This window comes from Dendropsophus ebraccatus, chromosome 3 (assembly GCF_027789765.1).
Source record: "Dendropsophus ebraccatus isolate aDenEbr1 chromosome 3, aDenEbr1.pat, whole genome shotgun sequence".
NCBI lineage: Eukaryota > Metazoa > Chordata > Amphibia > Anura > Hylidae > Dendropsophus > Dendropsophus ebraccatus.
The window spans coordinates 101,426,577-101,449,410 of record NC_091456.1 but is presented as its reverse complement, the minus strand read 5'-3'; the positions used below and the strand labels follow the sequence as shown (position 1 = coordinate 101,449,410).

The 22,834-nt window shown below is 46.1% G+C and overlaps 1 protein-coding gene across 1 annotated transcript; it reads right to left on the bottom strand.

The window, feature by feature from the left end:
• Positions 1-2,004: 2,004 nt before the first annotated feature.
• Positions 2,005-14,574, bottom strand: CDC34 (cell division cycle 34, ubiqiutin conjugating enzyme). Its single transcript, XM_069962375.1, has 5 exons — positions 14,075-14,574; positions 10,827-10,913; positions 8,317-8,414; positions 6,302-6,436; positions 2,005-2,764 (listed from the first exon to the last, which is right to left on the bottom strand). Exons 1-5 carry the CDS (start codon positions 14,255-14,257, stop codon positions 2,554-2,556), a joined length of 714 nt encoding a protein of 237 aa, XP_069818476.1. The 5' UTR covers positions 14,258-14,574; the 3' UTR covers positions 2,005-2,553.
• Between the last annotated feature and the right edge of the window lie 8,260 nt (positions 14,575-22,834).

Genomic DNA, 22,834 nt, shown 5'->3' with positions numbered 1-22,834 from the left:
CGTGGGCTGGTTATGGGCAACGTGGGCTGGTTACGGGCAACCTGCTGTGCTTACAGACAATCTGGGGTGGTTACGGGCAACGTGGGGTGCTTACATACAATCTGGGGTGGATACAGGCAACCTGCAGTGCTTACAGACAATCTCGAGTGGTTACTGGCAACGTGGGGTGGTTACGGATAAACTGAAGTTCTTATAGGCAATCTGGGGTGGGTACCTGTAATCTGGCATGGTTACCGCAATCTGGAGGGGGTCATTGGCAATTTGGGGTGGTCAGAGGCAACGTGGCGTGGTCAGAGGCGACGTGCGGTGGTCAGAGGCGACGTGCGGTGGTCAGAGGCGACGTGCGGTGGTTGTGCAATCTGGGGGGTTACATGTAATCTGGCGTGATTACGGGCAACCTGGGGGGGGGGTTATGTGCAACCTGGAAGGGTTACAGACAATCTGGGATTGTTACTAATAAACTTAAGTGCTTATAGGTAATCTGGGGTGGTTACATGTAATTTGGAGTGGTTATGGGCAATCTGGAGGGGGTAACTGGCAACGTGCGGTGGTTACAGGCAATCTGGGGGGGGGGGTTAGGGGTAATTTAGGAGTAAACTGCAATTATTACTATAATAAAAAGTGTGTGTTTTATTTTTTTGTGTGTTTGTCACTTTTTGTACTTTACACATTCATTTTCACTGTATTACTATGATTACTGTGATATTTTCTATCACAGTAATCATAGTTCAGTGACAAAGACCAAATTGGTCTCTGTCACTTTAAATTTTCAGAGTTGGCTGGTTGTGGAGCGCATGCGCACTTCATAACCACCCAGGACGCCGAGGAAGGAGCTCCAGGATCTGGTAACGTATATGGGGAAGGGGGGGGTGACTGGGGGTGTTTGGGGGGGTGGGGGGCGACTTTGGGGGGACAGACATCACTTTTTATCCCCTGTCACCAATCATTTAAGGTGACAGGGGATAAAAAGTGCCAGGATGCACGTGGCACAAGCGATCAGCGGTATATAGTATATACCGCTGAACGCTTGTACCGGGACCCCATAGGGGGGTCCCCCATCACTGCCCCATGCTCTCCGCTACCTCCGGTGGCGGAGAGCATGGGGCTTTCATTTATTTTCACTTTTCCATAGCTGTGAACAGACATTAGTCTGTTCACAGCGATGGCGGGGGCCATCTTGGAAATTATGGCCGCCGGGGGAGGGGGGTTAGTGATTGCCCTACTAGGGGGGCTGATCTGAGGTCTGGGGGACACTTATTTCATCCCCCCCCGCCGTGAATCCGGTACGGAGAGATGAGTCCAACGCTCTTAGAGAATGACGGAGAGTTCAGCGCTCAGTCATTCTCTATGAGCGTTGGACTCCTCTCAGCGCGCGTGCCGGGCTGCAGCGGCTGATATCTCCGTGACCCAACCGGATCCAGAAGCGGGACCCGGCGGGATCAGGTGAGTATAGGGGGCTGTAGCGGGGGGTCGGGAACCTGTCACAGGGGGTGACAGGTTCCCTTTAAGGCAGTATAAGCCAAGTGTCAGATTCCCTTTTACAATAGGCATACACTGCTTAGTAAAGCTGGCCCTGCACTTGGTGCAACAAATCTTTCAGCAAGTGTAGATAACATCATGATTTACGCCTGCAAAATTATGATAAACCAGGCACAGGAGAAGGCCACGCTGGACGCTGGTCAGGGAGTGTGGCGTGAGTGCAACTGTATGAGACACAATCTGCTAAGTTTGCTGTTTTTATAGTGTTTGCTTAGCACAATATTTTAAGACTTGATGATCGTGTAAATACTTTTCCAGGGTAAACCTTTAACCATGCACAGCATTTATGGCATATACTTCAAAACAAAAAAAGTTTCCATGTTGCAAAACAAAACAAAAAAAAAAAAACTGTCCATAAAATGGATAATACTTTTTTTTTTTTTATAACTTTTAAGGTAAACTCCACCAGCAGAACCTGTTTAGGAATAATACACTGCTCCAGATTACACATAAATACCAGATACATAAGTGATTTTCTCTTTATTTATTAAATTCTCTTAAAACAAACCAGAAAAATAGCAGAAAATTCCCACCCACAAACAGAAATCAAAACCACACAATAATGCTGTCAACTAACCCACCCAACCATATGGTAAATACAGTGTCAGACAATAAGAGAAAATCTTCACAACCAAAGCACCCTCTTCACCTTCCACCCACACCCAAAATGAAAAGCAACCAAATAAAAAGAATCCTTGCACCAACAATCCTAGCTCCATTTCAGCCCTGCACTGCAGCCTGAAATAGCAAAGGTAAAGGGTGTGGAGTTATTGTAGCAGCAGGACTTGCAAAGCACTCTACTGCCATCCTGCGGCACAAGCTTTAAACTGCAAGCATTAAGCCATCTTTTACAGAGTTCAGGGACCATCCTTAGCATTTCAGTAGCACAAAACCTCAAACCTCTCTTCTATTTCTCCAGTACCACATGTGCCAGGTGGTTTTATGGTAAAAGGGGGGAGAGAAAAAAAAAAGGAGTAAAAATCAGTGTCTATTTTATTGATGAAGAGAAGGTAGTCAGGATTCCTCATTGCCAGAATCATCCTGGTCTTCATAGCAGCTGTCACCCTCGTCTTCCATATCATCATCCTCGTAGTAGTCATCATAAAAAAGGTCAGATCCTTCATCCGGAGCCGGAACCTTGGTTTTTACACAGTATTCAGCTAGTGTGGTAGGGACCTTCACTCCATCATTTTCTGCATCAGCCTTAGTGGTGAGAACTTGCTTCCTATGGATTTAAACATTAGATTTAGAAGTCAAGTGAACATGTTTCAGAGGTATTCTTAAAGAAAATGCAGCTACTCCTATCTGATACCTGAAAGACATTGCAGGAAAATGGTGTGCCTAAATACACAGCCATGCATTATTAATAGACCTCCACTATTGTGCATTAGTCCCAGCTGGCACAGAGGCTGTATTTTTTTGTCATCAAAATGGATGTTCTCTGCAAACAAATGTCCCCACCTTTGCTTACTGCAAACACAGTAATCAACTCTTATTCTTTATACTCCCATAACTTTCCTAGACTATTATCCAACATACAGACTTTATTGGACAAATGGAATATATTGCCCTTGTCCCCGATAGCTGCGGTCAAATTTTCGCAAAATCTTCTATTTTGAGACACTTCCAGTCCAAGTTCCTCTTACCGCACTTAAGGCAATCCAGGCTTCTATCCTCCGCTTTGCGTAGGCCCAAAGGAGACATAAAATTGCTAAGGGCATATTACAAGCTAAGTGCTTGGGGGGGCTTGCCCTCCCCAATTTAACATGCTATTATTGGGCACTGCATTTGCGGCATATCATCTCAACTTGGTCAGTGCAGTCAGCCTACTCAAAGTGGACGGTGATTGATTGAGAAACTCTAGATCACCATTACTCACCATTATGGTCTACCTCTGATACCCCACTGCAGGGTCCAACATTAAGCCCCATGACTCACACTAGGCATGTATGGAGAATATGTGTTAAGAAGTTTTCCTTGGTCTCTAAATTTTCCCCAATGACATCATTTCTTTTCCACCCCAAGATACCAGATAGCCTTACTAGTAGTGTGACCAGGTCTTGGCAAGCTAATAAGCTATTCCCAATTTGTTGATATTGTGAAGCTACATGACAGAAGACTCCTACCCTTTTCTACCTTAGCTAAAGATTACAGCCTTCCATCTATAGTACAGTACAGAGAAAAATACAGGGATGGACGGCACTGTGCTGGCTTCAAGTCAAATAGCTTCAAGCTGGTGGGTGCACGTCCCAACGGCAGTCGACCAGCTACTGTAAAGCACCAACAGTACCAATACCTCCAGATAAAGCACGACATGACCCAGTGGCGTAGCTACCACGGTTGCAGTGGTCGCCACGAGAGGGGGGGGGGCAGCAAGGCCCCCCCTTGCCACCGCACTTCCCCCCCATTAATCACTCTCATGACCGCAAGAGTTTTGCTTGCAGTCGTAAGAGGCAGGATTGTACTGGCCCCCAGCTGATGCGTGGCTACCTGGGGGTGTCCCGTCCTATCGCCGGCAGCACACGCATCAGAGAACTCCCTGTGCGCCTGTGGCCATGACTTCTGGTACAGGGAGTGCATGTAAGAGACTCTCCTTGTGCAGGAACTCCCAGCCCCGGCGCACAGGGAGTTATAGGATGCGTGAGCTGCCCTGGGATAGGACAGGGCACCCCCAGGGAGCCGCGCATCAGCCGGGGGCCAGACGGAGCCTGCAGGTGAAGAGAGCCTCAACGGGGGAGCGCACTGTTAGGCGAGTTGTGTGCGAGGGGAGAGGGGGCCATCTATAAGGGGGGGCAACATAGGGAGGCATCTATAATGAGGAAAAACATAGGGGGGAGGGCATCTATAAGTGGGGACAACATAGGTGGCCATCTATAAAGGGGGACAACACAGGAGGGCCATCTATAGGGGGGCAACACAGGGGAACGATCTATAAGGGGGACAATATAGGGGCTTTCTATAGGGGGCCATGTATAAGGGGGACTACTCGGGGGGGGGTTATAATAGGGCATGCATAAAGGGGGCATCTACTATAGTGGACTACACAGAGGGGCCATCTATAAAGGCGGGACTTTAGATAGAAGGGCCATATACTATAGGGGGACTACACAGAGGGGGGGGGCTCTCAAGTAGAAGCACAAGTAGGGCAATTTATAAAGGTGGCTACATAGAGGAGGGCATATACTATAAGGGGGTCACATAGAGTTAGCCTACCCACTAAATGAGAGTGTTAAGGGGCCAATACAGATGTGCAGAGAGATGAGAATGGTGCCAGGGTGAGGAGCCGAATATGTCTGTCTGGCAGATTCTGAGGATTCGTGGCTTGGAGAAGTTCTCATAATGGCCAGGGGCAGATGAAGAACAAAATGAAAATGACTCTGATCAGAGAAGACGTCCCCTGTGAGTCACCTGATATAACTGCACTGTAGTGTATGTGGTGTACAGAACCTGTGTAGAGCTGGGTCAGCCTCTATATGACTGGATGAGGTGATAGTGATCTGTGTGCAGTGGATTTTAGTCAGTAGCAGCGGCGGTGTTAGTCAGTATGTGGTGGTAATATTTGTTACTTTTATCTGGTAGTGTTTTATTGGTCTTAGTATACTGGATGTGGTCAGTCACAGATGTTGCTAATATCAACAGCATCACTTGGTCATGAATGGGGGGGGGGGCAGGTTAACTTTTCGCACCAGGGCCCAGAAGACATTAGCTACGACCTTGACACGACCGCTTTGTTTGCTACAACAACTGTTGTTTTAAATCATAAGAAATTCAAGAGGTTGTGTAAAGATGGGGTCTGAAATAAGGGTCTTCTTATCTCAGATACTCAAGCACGCCAACTCTGAAGCGGAGCCTTGCTATCCATATATGGATCAGCGAAAGGGGCTCTTTCACAGGTGACCCCAGGCTATCTGGTGTATGATTTGGGACAAGACTTCCTATGCACCATTTATAAAGAGAACATAAGCTGATGTTGTTTTGATATTATACGCACAAGGCTTACATGCTATGAACTCAACTCTCCCTAACACGTTTTGGAGGTGTCAAAGAGGGGTGGGGGTCTCTTCCACATATCTACTGGTCATGCCTTCTCATTGTCCCATAGTGGAATCTAGTGAAAGGCTTAATCAAAGAGGTCACAGGTTTGTATAACCTATTGGATCCAGTATTTTATTATTAATGTATCCTCAATTAAGCTAGGCTGTAATACGTTGAGATTACTGATCCACTTCCTCACAGAAGCCAGATGTCTCATAGCCAAGCATTAAAAAAAAAACTGGTTCGCCCAACACAAGATGACCTCTGCTCACATCCTGGATGTAAGGAACATTGAGCATTTAACCACCATGATTAATAATAATCTAGAGCAGTTTAAAAAAAGTCTTGGATCTTTGGGATGTTTTCTGGGCACAAAAGGGACTCTGGGAGTTCCAACATAGCTCACTAAGGGCCGCCTTAGGTAGCGCACCCTCCCTTCATGTTCTTTCCCCTGAGCGTTTTGTCTTGTCCTTTCTCTTTTCTTCCCTTTCTAATGCAAGTGTGTAGTAATCTATAATTTGCTAATGACAAATCACTAGTGATCTTAAGTTAAATGTTAAATGTATCAGAGTTTACCCATAAATTGGTTATTCAGTGATTTGTGTTTTACAAACCATATGGATGATTGTAATGCCACTGTTATTGCTTCCTTTTTGCAAAAATCTTTAATAAAAATACAATTTATAAGGAAAAAACAAACAAACCACTCACGCAGTTATCAGCTTACCGTATAATATCAGTGTACTCTCTATCGCGTCCCTTGCTTTCCTTCCATTTCCGGTACATGACAGATGCATCCACATTGGCGGGAGAAAACGTGTTTGGCTCATTCAGGAGTGAGATTACACTGAGGAGGATTGTCCTATGCAAAATTAAAACATTTTGTTTCTGTTAGGCTATGTTCACATATGTCCTAGTTTCCTCGCAGTACAGGTACATAATTCACTAAAATAATGTAGTACTGCAAGGAAACACATGGTACCTTTCATATATGTTTGTGCTTCCAGAACATAGAACAATGCTTTTATCTGCACTACAAGGAGTCTCTCTCAAGCTCCTAAATGGCTGAAATATCCTTGCTCCCCCTCCTACCTCAATGTCAGCTTTACCCCCCAAGCATGGCTTAGGGAAGCTTTTCAGCTTGCAGCATTCAGCAGCGGGAAAGCTTTACACAATAGAATAAAGGCATTTTTATATGGGTTGGAGGCACAGCTGGATATGTATGAAAGGTACAAGGCATCTTCTTGACCTAACATATCGTGACCTAACTGTTTGGAACGTGAATTGCAACTGACAGCCTCCAAAATCTTCAAGAAATTACAGTAGTAAAAGGAATAATAATAAAAGAAATAAAATGCATACAATTCCCCTGCAGTGGCCCCTGGAGGAGACATGTATTATTACATACCAGAAATTTAACATGTGAAATCCTTGGGAAACCTGGGGGGGTCCTACACATAGGATATAGTATATAAAGCAAGAGAATCAGATCTTTGTCTGGCCAGGAAGTGGAGTGCCTTCCGAATAAAGTCCGTCTCTTGCCTGGCTATGAGCGAGTGCTCTAAATGTTTATTTATATCGGTAAATATTGGTGGTGTGTACCTATAATCTGGTACCTGGTATGTGATGCGGCCATCACTTCTTGGAAAACAAGGACCAGGGCGCATTTTTCAAATCTGTCTCAATTTATGTGGTAATACCTCTGAGATGCATTCAACTTTCCATGCGATTCTGAGAATTTTTATTTGTAAGATGCTGTACTTAAGGATAGCCAGTTTCAAACTGCTGACACTGTCAGATAGCTGTTAGGATAAGGAAAACACATGGTGCCTTTCCTTTATCCAGCTGTGCTTCCAGGATGTAGAGACATGCTTTCATTATCTGGTACATAGAGGTAGACAAAGAAGCTTTCCCCAAGCTGCTGAATAGCTGTAAGCTAATATGCTTCCTCTCTCCCCCCCCCCTTCCTGCTTGATTGACACCTGAAAGCCGAGTCCCAAGCAGGGTCAGGTATGGGAGGGTGGAGTAAGGAGGCAATACAGCTTGCCGCACTTCAGGGGCTCAGGAATGCCTCTTTGCTTTCTAACAGTGTCAGCAGTTTAAAATGTGAATTGCAGCTGACAAATTCCCTTCTGCTTTATATATGCAACTGTATTACCAGGAAAACCAAACTTTTTGGAGATATTCGTATATCTTACCGTATGGTAAGTTCACACACAGTAAATACAAGCTAAATATGACTGTCATTGTGAGTGAAAATGAAAAAATGTGTGAACAGATAAAAAAAAAAAACACAACAACAACCCTATTATGTAAAAGCAGATGGTCAATAATGAACATGTTCACTTTTGGTCGTTTTTCTATACAGTGTGTGCACAGCTGTAGAATTTTCCGTGGACTTCAATGGACCGCGTCTAACTTGCTGTCAATCATAGCCAGGCAACTACTGCAACCAGAGCTGCACTCCAATCCGGACAGTTAACCGTATAGAGTCTGTGGTAAGTGCAATTGCAGCATCTAGCAGGGCTAACAGAGGGAGAAATCTCCCTCTGTTCACCATCAGGGCTCTGCAAAGCAAATGCCATTTGGTCAAGAATGTTTACCTTGCAAGTTGTAGACAACATGCATAAAGTAATTGCCCTACAAACACACCATAACATGTTCACACATTATAATTTCATTCAGAATTAAAGAAAGAGGATAGGCTAGGGTTACATTTCAAACCCATAAACTATGGCTTACCGCACATTCTGTGTTGGGTTCCACCTTTCAGATGGAAGTTCTCCACTCTGTGGGTCATCTACTGGAGGATGCAAGATAGAAATACATACATCCCCATTCTGAAAGAAACACAAATAGAAAGAATGATCATATGCAAAATGCATAAAATGTAACATGGTTATCTACAGCTTTGTTAGTTTATGCATACACGTTTACACACTACAAAAAGGATTCACCGCAGCACTCAAAATAAATGTTAACAGGGGGTTGATTCCATCAAATGTGAAATTGTCGCTTTCAGCAATTTCATATTTGATGGAATAAACCCCAGTTCACATTTATTTTTTGTAGGGCTGTTTTCCAGATGTATATAATACATTACAGTACATGATCAGTGCTGTAATGTATTATAGAATGAAGGAGCTGTCAGAACCTGACAGCTCATTGTGACAATCAGGTCCCTGCCTCAGTGCAGGGGCCCAAACGACTCATACCATAGCAGCCCAGATGCAGTGGGCAGCCTCTGGGTTGCTATGGTAACCCCCAACCCCTCCCCCCCCAGTAGTAGTAATTAGTGAGTATGGCTAAATGAGCCAATTCCATACAATATTCCAATATAGACAGGAATAGTATAGTGGTACATAGGTAGTAATCTTCAGTAAAGGGGCATTCACGTGTCCACAAATTTTTTTTTTTTAGGTGTCAATGGAAAAATGGATCCAAACAGATTGCCCATAATTTGCACCCATTTTTGCATCCATTCTTTTTTTTCTTTCTTTCATAAAATGTATATGTTAAATGGACTGCAAAAACAGACAGTGTACCCAGCCTAACCTGATAAAAAAAAATATGGGATGTACTGATAAGAGTAAGGACACAAGCCATGGGCCTGGGCAAGTTGAGTCACAACAACACTACGACTTATTCAACATCCCCGGCCACTGCTCTCTGTTAGCAGGGTCGGTCAGTAAACCACTACTAAATGCAGAGCAGCGCGACCAGGTGTGGATGTGGATAGCAGATAGCGTGGCTAGTTAGTTTGCCACCACACATTCTGAGCTTAAGGTTAAAGGTGTCCACGGAAGCGTTGAGCTGTGTCAGGGCAGTGAATGTACAGTAAGAAGTTTGCAGCACTAGCTGAGGCAGTTGTGTGGCCAGAAGTAAAAAGCAGGCCCCAGGAAGTGGTCCACAGCACGTGCTCCCCAGAGCACCCGCTCGCAGAAGGGGGAGGTCTTCCGCCATGTGGCATTACTTTGATGAAAGTCCCGAAGGCAAATGATTTGTCTTTTGCAAATTGTGCCATGCAAAGAAAATGAGGGGAGCCCACCATCATCAGGCTGACTACCACCAGCATTCACCCAAATAGCTAGGATGAAGGCCGTGGAAAATACTCGACTTGAGCAATATAAAATAAACTGAAGGGGATGACACACTTCACTACCACACAAAGTAATGAAATGTTCTAGCGATATACCATCATTTACATGATCAGTTTAATCCCATAACTCAACTGATAAACAACTATAAACGCCAAGGTGTAATTTAATCTATGAGCTCTATAGAGAATGTGTAACATTTTTGAAGTAGGCAACATCCTGCTGTGGCTCCATGAACTAAGCTGGCCTTACTTTGCTGGGATAGAAACATTTTTTCATTTTTTATTAGAGCAAAATGTCTTATGGTAAATTTGCATAGAAAAAACATCCAGATTACAATTCTACAAATGTCCAGATAAGTTAAAGAAGTCCATCCAAAATGATACAGTGCAGGCAGGTCAGTGACTGCAGCGGTATCCCAGCGTCATGACACGGCACGCCGGGGAGCTGCAGGAGGCCAGCGGGGGTCAAGGAGCGATGAAGCAGCCAATTAACATTTTGCATGGACTTCTCCTTTAGGGTGCCTTCACACGTACAGAGTCCGCAGAGGATTTCACGCTGCGGGTTTGCTGCAAAATCCGCTGCGGATCCTGGTACTGTGAAGGTCTATGGGGTAACATATCCACAACGGAATTTTCATTCCGCTGCAGATATTCCGCTGCCATAGCGCACTGATTGGCTGACCGCCAGGAGATGCCGGGAGGCTCCGAAGCAAGCAGGAGCAGGTAATGTATGCTCCAGGGCTGCCCCCAGCCCGAAGCATACATTACCTGCTTGGCGCCACGGCTTTGTGAAGCTCCCGGCTCCCGTCACTCCCCATCAACCAATCAGTGCACGGCAGCACTAATTGGCTGATGAGCGAGGGGAGCCAGGGGTTACAGGGGCTGGGTCACATATCCGCAGTGGAGTGAAAATTCCACTGAGTGTATGTAACCGCATAGAACTTCACTATACCAGGATCCTCAGCGGATTTCGCTGCAAACTCACAGCGTGAAATCCGCTGTGGATCCGGTACATGTGAAGGCACCCTTAAAGGAAATAGTGTATATAAACTCTTTTCTATGCTAACATTTTAAGGTCCATGGTTTCCTCAGGTACGTAAAACACAATACTTTACAGCAATGATTTCACAGTGTAATACCTATAAATACTTGCCTCATAGATGTTCGGGTGCCACATTTTTGTCAGAAACCGAAAAGCTGGCGGTGAATATGGATAATCAATAGGGAACTTTAGGCGAGCCTGTGAAACATTATTAAAAAATATTAATAGCTTGAAGAATATAATTTTCTACCTATATAAAATTCCTGCTCACAAGACATTTTTCAAATATATGAAAGAAAAAAAGCAATAAGCGCTGCATGTGCAGGAAAATAACTCTGAGGGAGCCACAAACACAAGTATACAGTATGCACGCTCACCTGATGTGGTCGTACTGAATTAGGCACGACACTTTTCCAGATAAGGGTATATTCACACGAACGGACTCGCAGTGAGATTCTCGCTGCGAGTCCGGCAGGTCCTGGCAGTTCCCACACACTATATACTGTAATTCTACCGGCCTTTAACCCCTTCTGCTCCCGCCCGGCTCCCCCGCTGTAAGCATACATTACCTCTCCTCGCTGCACGTGTCTGGCATCCTGCTCTCCCGTCCAGCCAATCAGTGTGTTGCCCAGCCGCAGCCACTGATTGGCCGGACAGGAGAGCAGGACGCCGGACCCATGCAGCGAGGAGAGGTAATGTATGCTTACAGCGGGGGAGCCAGGCGGAGCAGAAGGGGTTAAGGGCGGTAGAGTTACATACTCGCTGCGGTTGTTCAGACCGCAGCGAGTATATAGTGTGTGGGAACTGCCAGGACCTGCCGGACTCGCAGCGAGAATCTCTCTGCGAGTCCGTTCATGTGAATATACCCTAAAAGCGGTGGCTTCCTGATGAACAGGAGTTTGGCCTCCTCGAACCGTGTTCAGCTGAATGCAAATAAAGAACTTCTTTTTACTAGAACGTTGAGTCCGTGTCCAGTAACATTGAGGAAACCCAGTGATCCAGACATCAGACTCCTGGGTCCAGACGGAATGCGCCAGGGAAGCCACCGCTTTTATCACTTTTACTTTGTGCCAATCTTGCACAAGACATTTTTATCATAGTTACAATGTACCACTCTAATATTTTCACATGACAAATACTCTATTACAGTGTCATTTGCACTTCTGTAGAATTCTGTCTGTACGTAGATGCGCCACCAACACAAACTTTAAACTGTTTAGGAGCTTCCGACATCATAATCAATCATGATGCTGGGAGCTCCCAGATCCAGTCTGTAGAACACCGTCCATGTGCAGACAGAATTCTACGGATGTGTGAATGATCCCTTAGTTGAACGTTGTCACAGGCACACAGGATCACCTAAACCAAATCTTACATTAGGAGTCACTATTAGTTGTAGAACTAGCTGGATGTCAAAAGCAGAGCTAGTAGTATCCCCATACCCCCCTCCCCCAACAATCATAAAAACACAATCAAGAAACGGACCATGCCAATATAGCTAAAAAGATAAGTGTGAAAATGAATGGTTTCTAGAGGTAGGCAAGTCCTGCAAAGATAGAAAAAAAAGCACTTTATCATTGAGAAAAGAGTAGCCAGTCTGAGGTTTGCAAAAGGCAATAAGGAATGGACTGTAGAGGATTGGAGCAAGGTTAACAAGGTTATGATTAACCCTTTTTTAGCTTTCCCCATCAGCAGGTCATGGATTGTTTATACAAGGACCTAATGTGGCACTGAGCTTGCAGGTCGGTGCTTGCTTCCTCTGGAACATTGTGCTGTGTAATACAGCCTTAACCATTTCAATGCTATTTAGAACAGGATAACAAATAATTATTTTTAGGGCAATAAAGGAGACAATGGTAACCATGTGCTTTCATGTTTACAGGTCACATTCCCCTGAGTATAGAGCACTGTTACATATTAAAGGAATACCCCAGGCAAAACGGACACATTTTGCTATGCCCAGTGTATCAAAAACCACCAAAGAAAAAAAGGATGCAGTTAAGATAAAGACTAGGCAGAATAGGCAGAATAGTGTACATGTGTCTGGAATAATCATAATCATACAAGATGCATGACAGAAGACACTACATGTCCCCTTGTAATAAGAGAGTAGTCAAGCTTGTCACAAACTCACACAAAACTGTCTTTAGAATAGGGAACTGTGTTAGCTGACCCCAACAACTACATACATGCAGGCAATGACCAAGGGGCTACAGCTCTCTAGATCAGTGCCTCTCAAACTGTGAGGCGCCCCCTGGTTGCTGGTGAGGCCCAGCTGAGGAGCCAGTTTTCACAAAAGTAACTATGATCTGCAGTTTTTTGCTGTTTACAGAAATCTCCATTTTAGCAACATTATTAATTTATTTTGTACTTGCTTTATTAGTGTATAGAGCTTGGGAGATAGGTAAAAGGTAGCCCTAGCATTATTTTCAGCTTTTAAATGGACATTCACCACAGATAGTGAGGCCCAGGCATCCTCCTGGTCAGTCTGGTGAGGCCCAGGCATTGCCTTGGTCTGTTGGGTGAGGCTCTAGTAGAAAAAGTTTGAGAAGCTCTGTACTAGATCACTACTGGGCCTGGATGCGGCTGATTCCCGGAGGACCCTTCAAGCCACAAGCTGTCCATATACATTATATATAGATCAGCTAGCATGCAGCTGACTGATCGTCCATACACACAGGATAGATGGCAGATCTGCTTCTGGAAAGTGGCACAAATGGTTCCCATCAAAGACTGGCCACAGAAAATCCAGCATTTCCCATGACCTCACTGGTGGATATCAGATGGTTACTGAGCATCCTAATCGGGTGATCGTTCTCATAAATGGTATTCTCTCATGTTTCCCATTGTATGGCTGTCTTTCATCTGATGGTACAGGGCCAGGTAGTGTTTGGTGGGGGTCTTCTTACCTCTGGTATCGGTAAACGCTCTGTCAACATTAGACAATGGGGAGCAAGATCCCCCATCAATCTAATGTGTGGCGGCCCCCCACATACAAATATTGGATCCATGGATGGGGACATGTGGGTCACACTGGAACATACGCCATGCCTTTTATCTAGGGTGGGGGGCTCCCCAGCTGCAGAACCACAACTCCTACTATGCTCTGGTATTGGTAGAATGGGAGTTGTAGTTGTGCAGCAGCGGGCCAGCACTATCCTAGAGAAGGGGAACATGAAAGGCAATGGTCCTGGACAAGTGTGTGGGCTCCACATCCAGCTGAGGGCTCTGCCATGATGTCACACTGGTGGGCTCCATTGTCTGCCCCCCACAGACCCTGGGCTGGCTGCCTTTGTGTTAGTGCCAGCCTTGCCACAGCCACACCGACCCCCCTCAGGGCCCTTGCCCCCCTTCCTCACCTTGAAGTACCCCCCTTCATAGAAGGTATTGGGGGGGCCAAATATCGCCACCTCCCAGTTGTACAAATCCGCCTCATCCACCAGGGTGACCCGGAACCCTTCCACTGGCTCCTCCTGCAGCCCCTTCAGCTCTAAGAGCAGCGCCTTCTGGGAGCTGGGCACCAGCAGTGCTGGCCGGGCCATGGCGCCTCCGCTGCTCCCCGGGATCTCCTGCCTGGGGCCTACGGTGTCCTCGGCGCACAGCTCGCTAGGATCGCTGCTTCCGCTCTCGCGACTCGGGTTCTGTCAGGACATGTCACCGGACGCGGGGATGGCTGCCTGCGGAGCGGGACACACTGACGAGGGGGAGCGCTAAGCTGCGAACTACAACTCCCAGTAGCTATGGAGGCGGGCCGGTGACGTCGCTGAGGGGGCTGGGGCTTCCGGGCGGAGCGGAGGGATGCTGCTGCTGCTGCGGTGACGTGCGGCCGTGCAGCTGTTGTGTCCGTGGTTACGTGTGCGGTACAGCGCAGGGAACACGGAACGAACAATGGTGCTAGTGTGCGCTCACAGACGGCGCTCTTAAAGGGACAGGCGCCCTTTGTGGAGAGGATGGACTCCCTGCCCCCCAGCTGCCACACTCAGCTCAGGCCAGCCTTTGTTCTCGGCTACAAAAACACCACAAAAAGATTAGTTTATTAGTTGTTGTTGTTTTTTTTAAAAACCCCTAATCATGTATTTCATGATTTTTACCCTTTTTTCCCAGTCTTTCCTTGCAATAGTGACACCTATGAAAAAATGCCTGAACAAAAAAGTATCAGAAGTGTGTGACAAAATAACAAAATTTACACGTACGATTATCATTCGAATTCGACCGTTATCGTGCAAAAACGAACGATCAATCGTTCCCTGTAAAAGGACCATTAGCCTGGAATCACACACAGCACTGCAGTTTTTGAGTCAAAACCAGAAGTGGATCCAGCAGGAAATAGAAGTCCAAGTCCTCCATTGTGGAGGACTGCACTCACAGGAGATAAGATGGCGTGTTAACCCCTTACGCTTAGTATGGTAGCTGGGTATACTGTTTAACAAGGGTTAAAAATAAATCCTTTGTTCCCTGCACAGGACATATATAGAAATCCGCTCAGCACCTTCCTTCTCTCCCTTCTTCTTTTTATTTTTTTTCTCTTTTTACTCTTCTCTTTTTTCTCCTCCTTTTCTGATTTATTGTTATGGGCAAGATTGTCTACTAGCCAGCCCGGGCCAATGTTAGCAACCAGGCAAGTCCTGCTGGGCACTGCACCTGGCCCTATGACTTTCTAATCAGTTAGGGTAAATTCAGTCGGGCAGATCTGCAGCGGATTTTACTCTGCGATTTCCTAGTGAAATCTGCTGCTGATCCTATGCCAATGACTTTAAATGAGGATACATACATTTACATTCCGCTCGGAGTATGTACGTGACAGCGCCATTAACCCCCCCACTGCCCGGAGCATACTTTTCCTCCTCCCCGCTCCGGCTTGCTTTGGGGGTTCTCGGCTTGACGTCCCACTCAGCCAATCAGTGTGCTGCCCGGTCACAGCAACGCATTGGCTGAACGGGACGTGAAGACGCCGGGAGCCCTCGAAGCCAGAGCGGGGAGGAGGTAAAGTATGCTCTGGCCGGAGGGGGGTTAATGGCGCTGTCACAAACATACTCCCAGCGGGATGTAAATCCTCCTGCGAGTATGTATCCTCATTGAAAGTCATTGGCATAGGATCCGCAGCGGATTTCGCTGCGAATCCACCTGTGTGAATTTACACTAAATGTGGTGCTGTTTGGCCCTGCCAATCTCTCTTCTGGCTGAAGGCAGCATTATGCCTCTGGCCAGAAGATGCCGCTCTCTCCCCCCAACATTGCAGCACACAATTGATGTCACTGGTGCACTCACAAAGACAAAGGGGGAAGCCCGTATAGGTCATCACTGCAGCAGATTAATATGGTTTTTTTATGGGTTTTTTTACGATCAGGAAACACTGATGGTTTCCTGAAGCCACATAACTCCACATAAGGAAAACCTTTTTTTCTATTAAAAGTACATTAAACGTTATATAGATGTGTCTATATGATGTATTACTAAATCTGTGCTGTTCTGCCACACTGGTAGCTGATTGAAATCCAGAAAGTGACGAAAAATGGCCTCTGTGCCAATTCACATTGTCTCCTGCTCCCACTGCTTTCCCACCTTAGGAGACAAATCTTCCAGGCTGATGATGCCTACAGGGGGCAGGGTGTGATGTCCCAGGAGGCTTGGCTGGATCCCCAATCCCATGAGTGATTCACCATCTCTGGCCAGCCAGAAGCAGCTGCTGCACTGATTTCACTGGATCGTTAAAGGGGTAGTGCGGCCCTAAACAATTATTCACTAAATAACACACATTACAAAGTTATACAACTTTGCAATGTATGTTATGTTAGCGAATGGCCCCCTTCTCCGTGTTCCCCCCACCCACGCTAGACCCGGAAGTATAGTGCTGTATACTCACCTGATTTGTGTCGACCCCCGTCCGCCATCTTGTGACAATGATGTCATTTTCGGGAGGCCGGCCGAACCGCTCCGACTGTCCCAATTGCAGCTGATGAGGCCGCAGAGGGAGGGCTGACATGAAGGAGGGCTGGTGCGGTCCGGCCGGCCTCCCGAAGATAACATCATTGTCACAAGATGGCGGACGGGGGTCGACACAAATCAGGTGAGTATAGAGCACTACACTTCCGGGTCTAGCGTGGGGGGGGGGGGGAACACGGGGAAGGGGGCCATTCACTAACATAACATATATTACAAAGTTGTATAACTTTGTAATGTGTGTTATTTAGTGAATAATTGTTTAGCGCCGCAGTACCCCTTTAAGGCATCTGTGCCGTGTTCAGACAAGTGAGGAATAGGAGAATACCTGGTTGGAGAATTCCTTATGGTGAAGAGAGTGGGGAGGAGGGACAGAAGGGTTGTGCCAGCCTGATGCACAGACACTCTAGGCCACGCCAGTTTGACACAGGGCTGCACATTTAAAAGTTGTTTTTCAGGACAATAACCGAACGGACCCCAGGACAGATCTTGGATTCAACGCAGCTATAAGAAGGTACAAGTGGTTTAGGGGGGACAGATTGTGGGTACAGAGTCACTTTAAGGCAGTGTGAAGCCAGCCTTACAAAGTGTAGAGCAGTTCTGTATTGACTTGACACACCCACCCACACTTTTTGTGAGTAGTGTATGCTCAGATCTCTGTATAATATCTAAATGCATTCACAAAAAAAGTATACTATCATTTTGGATAAATCTGCTCCATTTATTTCTGATCACTATGTGTAAAACATGTAAAATGTATTTTAAAAGCACAATATTTGGCATACATTCTCTGAAGCCCCTATTACACAGGGCGACATTGAGGAGCAGACAAGCTCGTTCCCCGCTCGCTGCTGCCGCTATTCCACGCATCAGCAGCGAGTGGGTGAGAGCCGGGGGAGGGGGGCTGCCCTTGTGATTGCTAGATCGTTTGGGGAGCCCATAGTGGATAGCAGCGGTCTGCTGCCACTGCTCCTATTCCACAGAGCGACTGCAGCATATCGCTGCTATCCTGTCGGTCATGTTAGCTGATGGTTGCCTTCTATTACACAAGATGATTATGGGCTGTAACGGCCAATAATCGTTTCGTGTAATAGGGCCTTTAAAAATCCAAGGACTGTACAGTTTATATTTGAATACTTCTTTTGGCATACAGACAGGTGTCAGAAATACTGCATGTGAACTGCAAGTAACTTAGTTACCACTCTAAATAGTAAAGCAAGTGAGTGCATGTTTGCAGACTCCATTGTAGTCCCCCTTGATGTGCAAATACACGTTTTATAAATGACAGTGCCTGGAGGGGAAAGTGGAGCTACAAACAAAAGCCTCAGTGTGATAGAAGCACGCTGCAAAGACACATTTGGAATCAGCTCCTTAATCCATCTTTTCATCACTTATTAATCATGTAATTCTCTGTTTGGCATCAGAGTGTGCCCAGTTCTTCTCTGGATCCTGCCACCATCTCATTTGAACACTTGAATTAAATCTACAGACATAGATAGTATGAATGGAGCCTAAGGTTCTGTTACCATTTTAAACATCAGATGGAAAGCAGCAACATATACCGCTATTTAGAAATTCAATGGCATACGTCACCTAATAACTCATTGGAAAAAATGAAAAACTCCTCCATTGTGTACTTGTATACTTATAGTGACACATACATATGCCAAAAGTACATATCTGTTGGTAGATGCTAGTTCCTCTGGGTTTCTTCATTAAAGATTATGGCCTATTGGTATGATATGCCATCACCTTCTGATTAGTTGGGGTCTGACAGCCAGGATTACCAGAATAAAGAAGTGGCAGGGTCCCTTACAGTAATGGTCGCAGTTTACAGTAGAGGAAGTAACCTAGAGTGCAGATGCACTGAGAAAAACAGGAAAGTGGCCATGTAAGAGCCCTACTACACAAAGCGATAATCGGCAGAACCAGGCCAATTATCCCTCCATGTAATACAGACAAAGATCATCGGTTGATTGTGTCTCTTGGTCCTGACCTAAAATCATCGTCCGCCAGGTGCCCATCACTATGTGTAATAGCAATACGTAGTCGATGGCTGATGACTGTGAAAAAATATAATAAACTGTATACATACGTTCCTGGTGTTCTCCTGCCCTCTGCTCGCTTCACAAAGCTGCCGCTTGTAGCTCCAGAGCGGGTCTTTGAACTGACAGCCAATCACTGGCTGCGGTGGTCCCCGCTCGGCCAGTGATTGGCTAAGCGGCCTGTCAGCTCAGAGACCTGCTCTGAAGTTACAGCTACAGCTCCGGGAAGTGAGAAGAGGGCAGAACACCAGAAGAGTGAAGAGGTAATAGTTAAAGGGCAAGGGCTGCATGAACATCGCTAATGATTGCCATGCAGCCCTTGCTTAACGATTATCAAGCCTTGTAATAGGCTCAGTGAGTGAACGCCGATCTAGCAGATTGGTGCTTGTTTACTTAAGTGATCGGGTCGTGTAATAAACTGTCTAATGCTGGGTTTACACGAAACGATAATTGGCCCGATCGTACGATTAACGATGTCGGAGTAAGGTTTTTTTTTCATAACGATCAGCGTTTAGACGGTACGATATATCGTCTGGAAAAATCATTTTGCGATCGTTTTGCTATCGCGCGCCTGCAGGCCAGCCCCCCACTCATCCGCAGCCCGGCCCCACAGTCAACTGCAGCCCCCCGCCACCGCTCCAATCGCCACCCCCGCCGCTCCGATCGCGCCCCCCCCCGCCGCTGCAGCTCCGATCGCCCCCGCCACGAACATACGTACCACATCTTCGAAATCCCCGGCTCCCCTCTTCAGTGCATTGATTGGCTGAAGAGGTGAGCCGGGAATTTCAAACGGCTCCTCTTCAGCCAATCAGTGCTCCTCTTCAGCACTGACTGGCTGAAGAGGAGCCATTTGAAATTCCCGACTCTCCTCTTTAGCCAATCAATGCACGGCAGCACTGATTGGCTGAAGAGGGGAGCCGGGAATTTCAAATGACTCCTCTTCAGCCAATTAGTGCTGCCGTGCATTGATTGGCTGAAGAGGGGAGCCGGGAATTTCAAACAGCTCCTCTTCAGCCAATCATTGCACTGAAGAGGGGAGCCGGGGATTCCGCTCGGAGCGGCGGCGCATGGGGGGGGGGGCGCATGGGCGATCGGAGCGGCGGCGATCAGAGCGGTGGTGATCGGAGCGGTGGCGGCAGGGGTGGTGATCGGGGCATCGGGGGCGGCGATCGAGCCGGCGCAGGGGGCTGCGGATGAGCGGGGGGCCGGGCTGCGGGCGGCCGGACTTTCGCGCGACGACGATTTAAGAATAAGATAAAAGATCAAAATGAACAATTTCTCACTCGTCATTCGATCGTTCGCTGCGTTTACACGTACGATTATCGTTCGAATTCGATCGTTATTGTGCAAATTCCAACGATAATCGTTCCGTGTAAACCCAGCATAAGGGTCCATTTACACAGAAAGATTATCTGACAGATTAATCTCAGGCTTTCTTTTATGACCTGATTTCTGTTTATAGTCTGTTTCTGGCTTTGGCTTCAAATCTTTGGCAGATAATCTGTCAGATAATCTTTCTGTGTAAATGAACCCTTAAAGGGAACCAATCAGCCCAATTGGGCAGATATGGTTCCCTGGAGCACTGTATAAAGCTCCTGCAGCAGCCGCGGCACATACCGGCCGCAGCTGCAGCAAGAGCTTTATACTGGGGAAAAATGACTTTTATTCCCCCGGCTTGTGACAGACACGGGTGGGGAAGTAGTCATCTGAGCTGCTCCCCGCCCATGTCTAGTCACAGCGCTCTGCTTGTCAGCATGCTCGGCGGGATGATTGACAGGCAGAGAGGCCAGTAAAGGACCTCTCTGCCTGTCAGCCTTCCCCTCCAAGTGGGCTGACAGGCAGAGCGCTGTGACTAGACAGGGCCGGGGGAATAAAAGTCATTTTACCCCGGTATAAGGCTCCTGCTGCAGCCGTGGCCAGTACGTGCCGCGGCTGCTGCAGAAGCTTTATACGTTGCTCCAGGGAACCATATCAGCCCAATTGGGCTGATAGGCCCTATTAAAAGGAACCAGTCAGTGGAACTCCACTGAGCAGAAAGTGATGTCATATCGCTTTCAGTGACTGAGATGCAATCATGCTTTGAGATAGCAGTAAGTACAATTCTACTGCCACCTTTACTGCATTGACAGATGGGAATTGTAGATATATTAGGAACATGTATGGAACATAAGAACATGTGCTGATGGGGCGATGAAGGCATCCTATCCATATTGGACACGGTATTAGTGCAATATGAGTTGTATTTACTGGTTATAATTATTTGATACAAGGACATGTATGTACAGTATTATGGGAGGAAGGTTAGGGGGGTTAAGGGGACAGAAAGGGATGAGAGGGTATGCCCTCTCGGGGGTTTGTTTGTATTAAAAAGTATTTTTCTTTATGAAAAGTCTCTAAAAAAAAAGTTGATAAAAAAAAATACATAAGAACATGTCTGGTCAACATTTGAGCATTTTTTTTGTACAGCATTATTTGTACAGCATTATTTACTTTAGCAGTTTACAATATGCTTTATTAGTTTACAATATGCTATACAAACCTGCAGAATGTGCTAGTTATATCTACACAGCATAATAAAAACAACAAACCAATAAATAGCATAAAAAGCATTTGTATTTATAAATATAGAACTACTGCCAATAAGGAAAATAATCACCTAAATACAATCTAAGGAGATGGTCACACACAGCCAGGGCCAGTTTTAGACTAGATGTGGCCCTGGGCAAAGTTGAAGGTGGGGCCCCAAATGCTGAAATATTTTAGCAACAATTTAAGGTCCCCATACATTTTATTCTTTTGTTGGTGGTACCTGTTGCTCGTGCTGGGTTCAGCCATCAGTGTAAGCTGTATGGGGCTCTCTGGACAGTCCTCTGACAGATGATATCAGTGGACATAGGGGGTTGATGGAAAATCAATGCCCAACCTTTGTTCTAAGAGAGATAAGCCGCCATCAGATCTGTATGGCTATGGCTTTCCCCTCTCATAGAGAACACAGGAAAACTCAGATGTGCCAAATTTCTGTGTATGGGGAGGACGGGACCAGATGGAAAAAGTAATTGTCAGCTGAAGGATTGTTCAGCCAGCAGTTATTGGAAGCGTACGGCCACTTTTAAGGCCGTATTACACGGCCTGATATTTTGCAGAAGTGAGCGCCAATCTGGTAGAATGGAGCTCGCTTAGAGAGCCTACTACAGCAAAAGCTATGGAGGAGATTTATCAAACTGGCGTAAAGAAGAATTGGCTCAGTTGTCCCTAGCAACCAATCAGATTCCACCTACTTAGAATCTGAGTAATGAAAGGTGGAATCTGATTGGTTGCTAGGGGCAACTGAGCCAGTTTCACTTTACACCATGTTTGATAAATCTCCCCCTATGTGTATATATACAGTATATCATTAGTGATGTGTGTGCAATCCTTGCTGTATATAGTAAACAATAAAGATATATATACTACCTGATCACGTTCCCCGGTGTCCTCAGGCCATGTCTGTGATATATACTACCTGATCATGTTCCCCGGTGTCCTCAGGCCTTGTCTGTGATATATACTACCTGATCATGTTCCCCGGTGTCCTCACAGAGTGATAGCGTCCTGATTCGGACAATTTTCGCTCCATGTATTAGGGCCCTTACTCAGTTCAGAAGGTTACATGCCGGGACCGCCGCTACATGCCGGGACTGCCGCTACATGCCGGGATCACCGCTACATGTCGGGACTGCTCCTACATGTCGGGACCGCCGCTACATTCTAGGAATGTCGCTAGTGGTGTAAACACAAGAACTACAGTATTTATATGAATTGCTTTAAAAAAATAAATTAAAAAAAATCACTATAATCAGGACCAAATATTACCTCCATACCGTTATTGAAGAAAACACACTATATATAGGCCAATATTACCACCATAAAGTGACCACCCCATAATGACTCTATATACAGACCAATATTACCGCCATAGAATGACCACCGCATAATGACTCTATATACACTATATACAGACCAATATTACCGCTATAGACTGACCACTGTATAATAAATGACTCTATATACACTGTATACAGACCAATATTACCGCTATAGACTGACCACTGTATAATAAATGACTCTATATACACTGTATACAGACCAATATTA

Coding starts and splice junctions, on each gene's coding strand:
- CDC34 (XM_069962375.1), bottom strand. CDS start 14,257: ATGGCCCGGCCAGCACTGCTGGTGCCCAGCTCCCAGAAGGCGCTGCTC. Junction 10,914..14,074: donor ATGAAGGGGGGTACTTCAAG/GTGAGGAAGGGG, acceptor AATGTTTCACAG/GCTCGCCTAAAGTTCCCTAT. Junction 2,765..6,301: donor GAGTACACTGATATTATACG/GTAAGCTGATAA, acceptor TTAAATCCATAG/GAAGCAAGTTCTCACCACTA.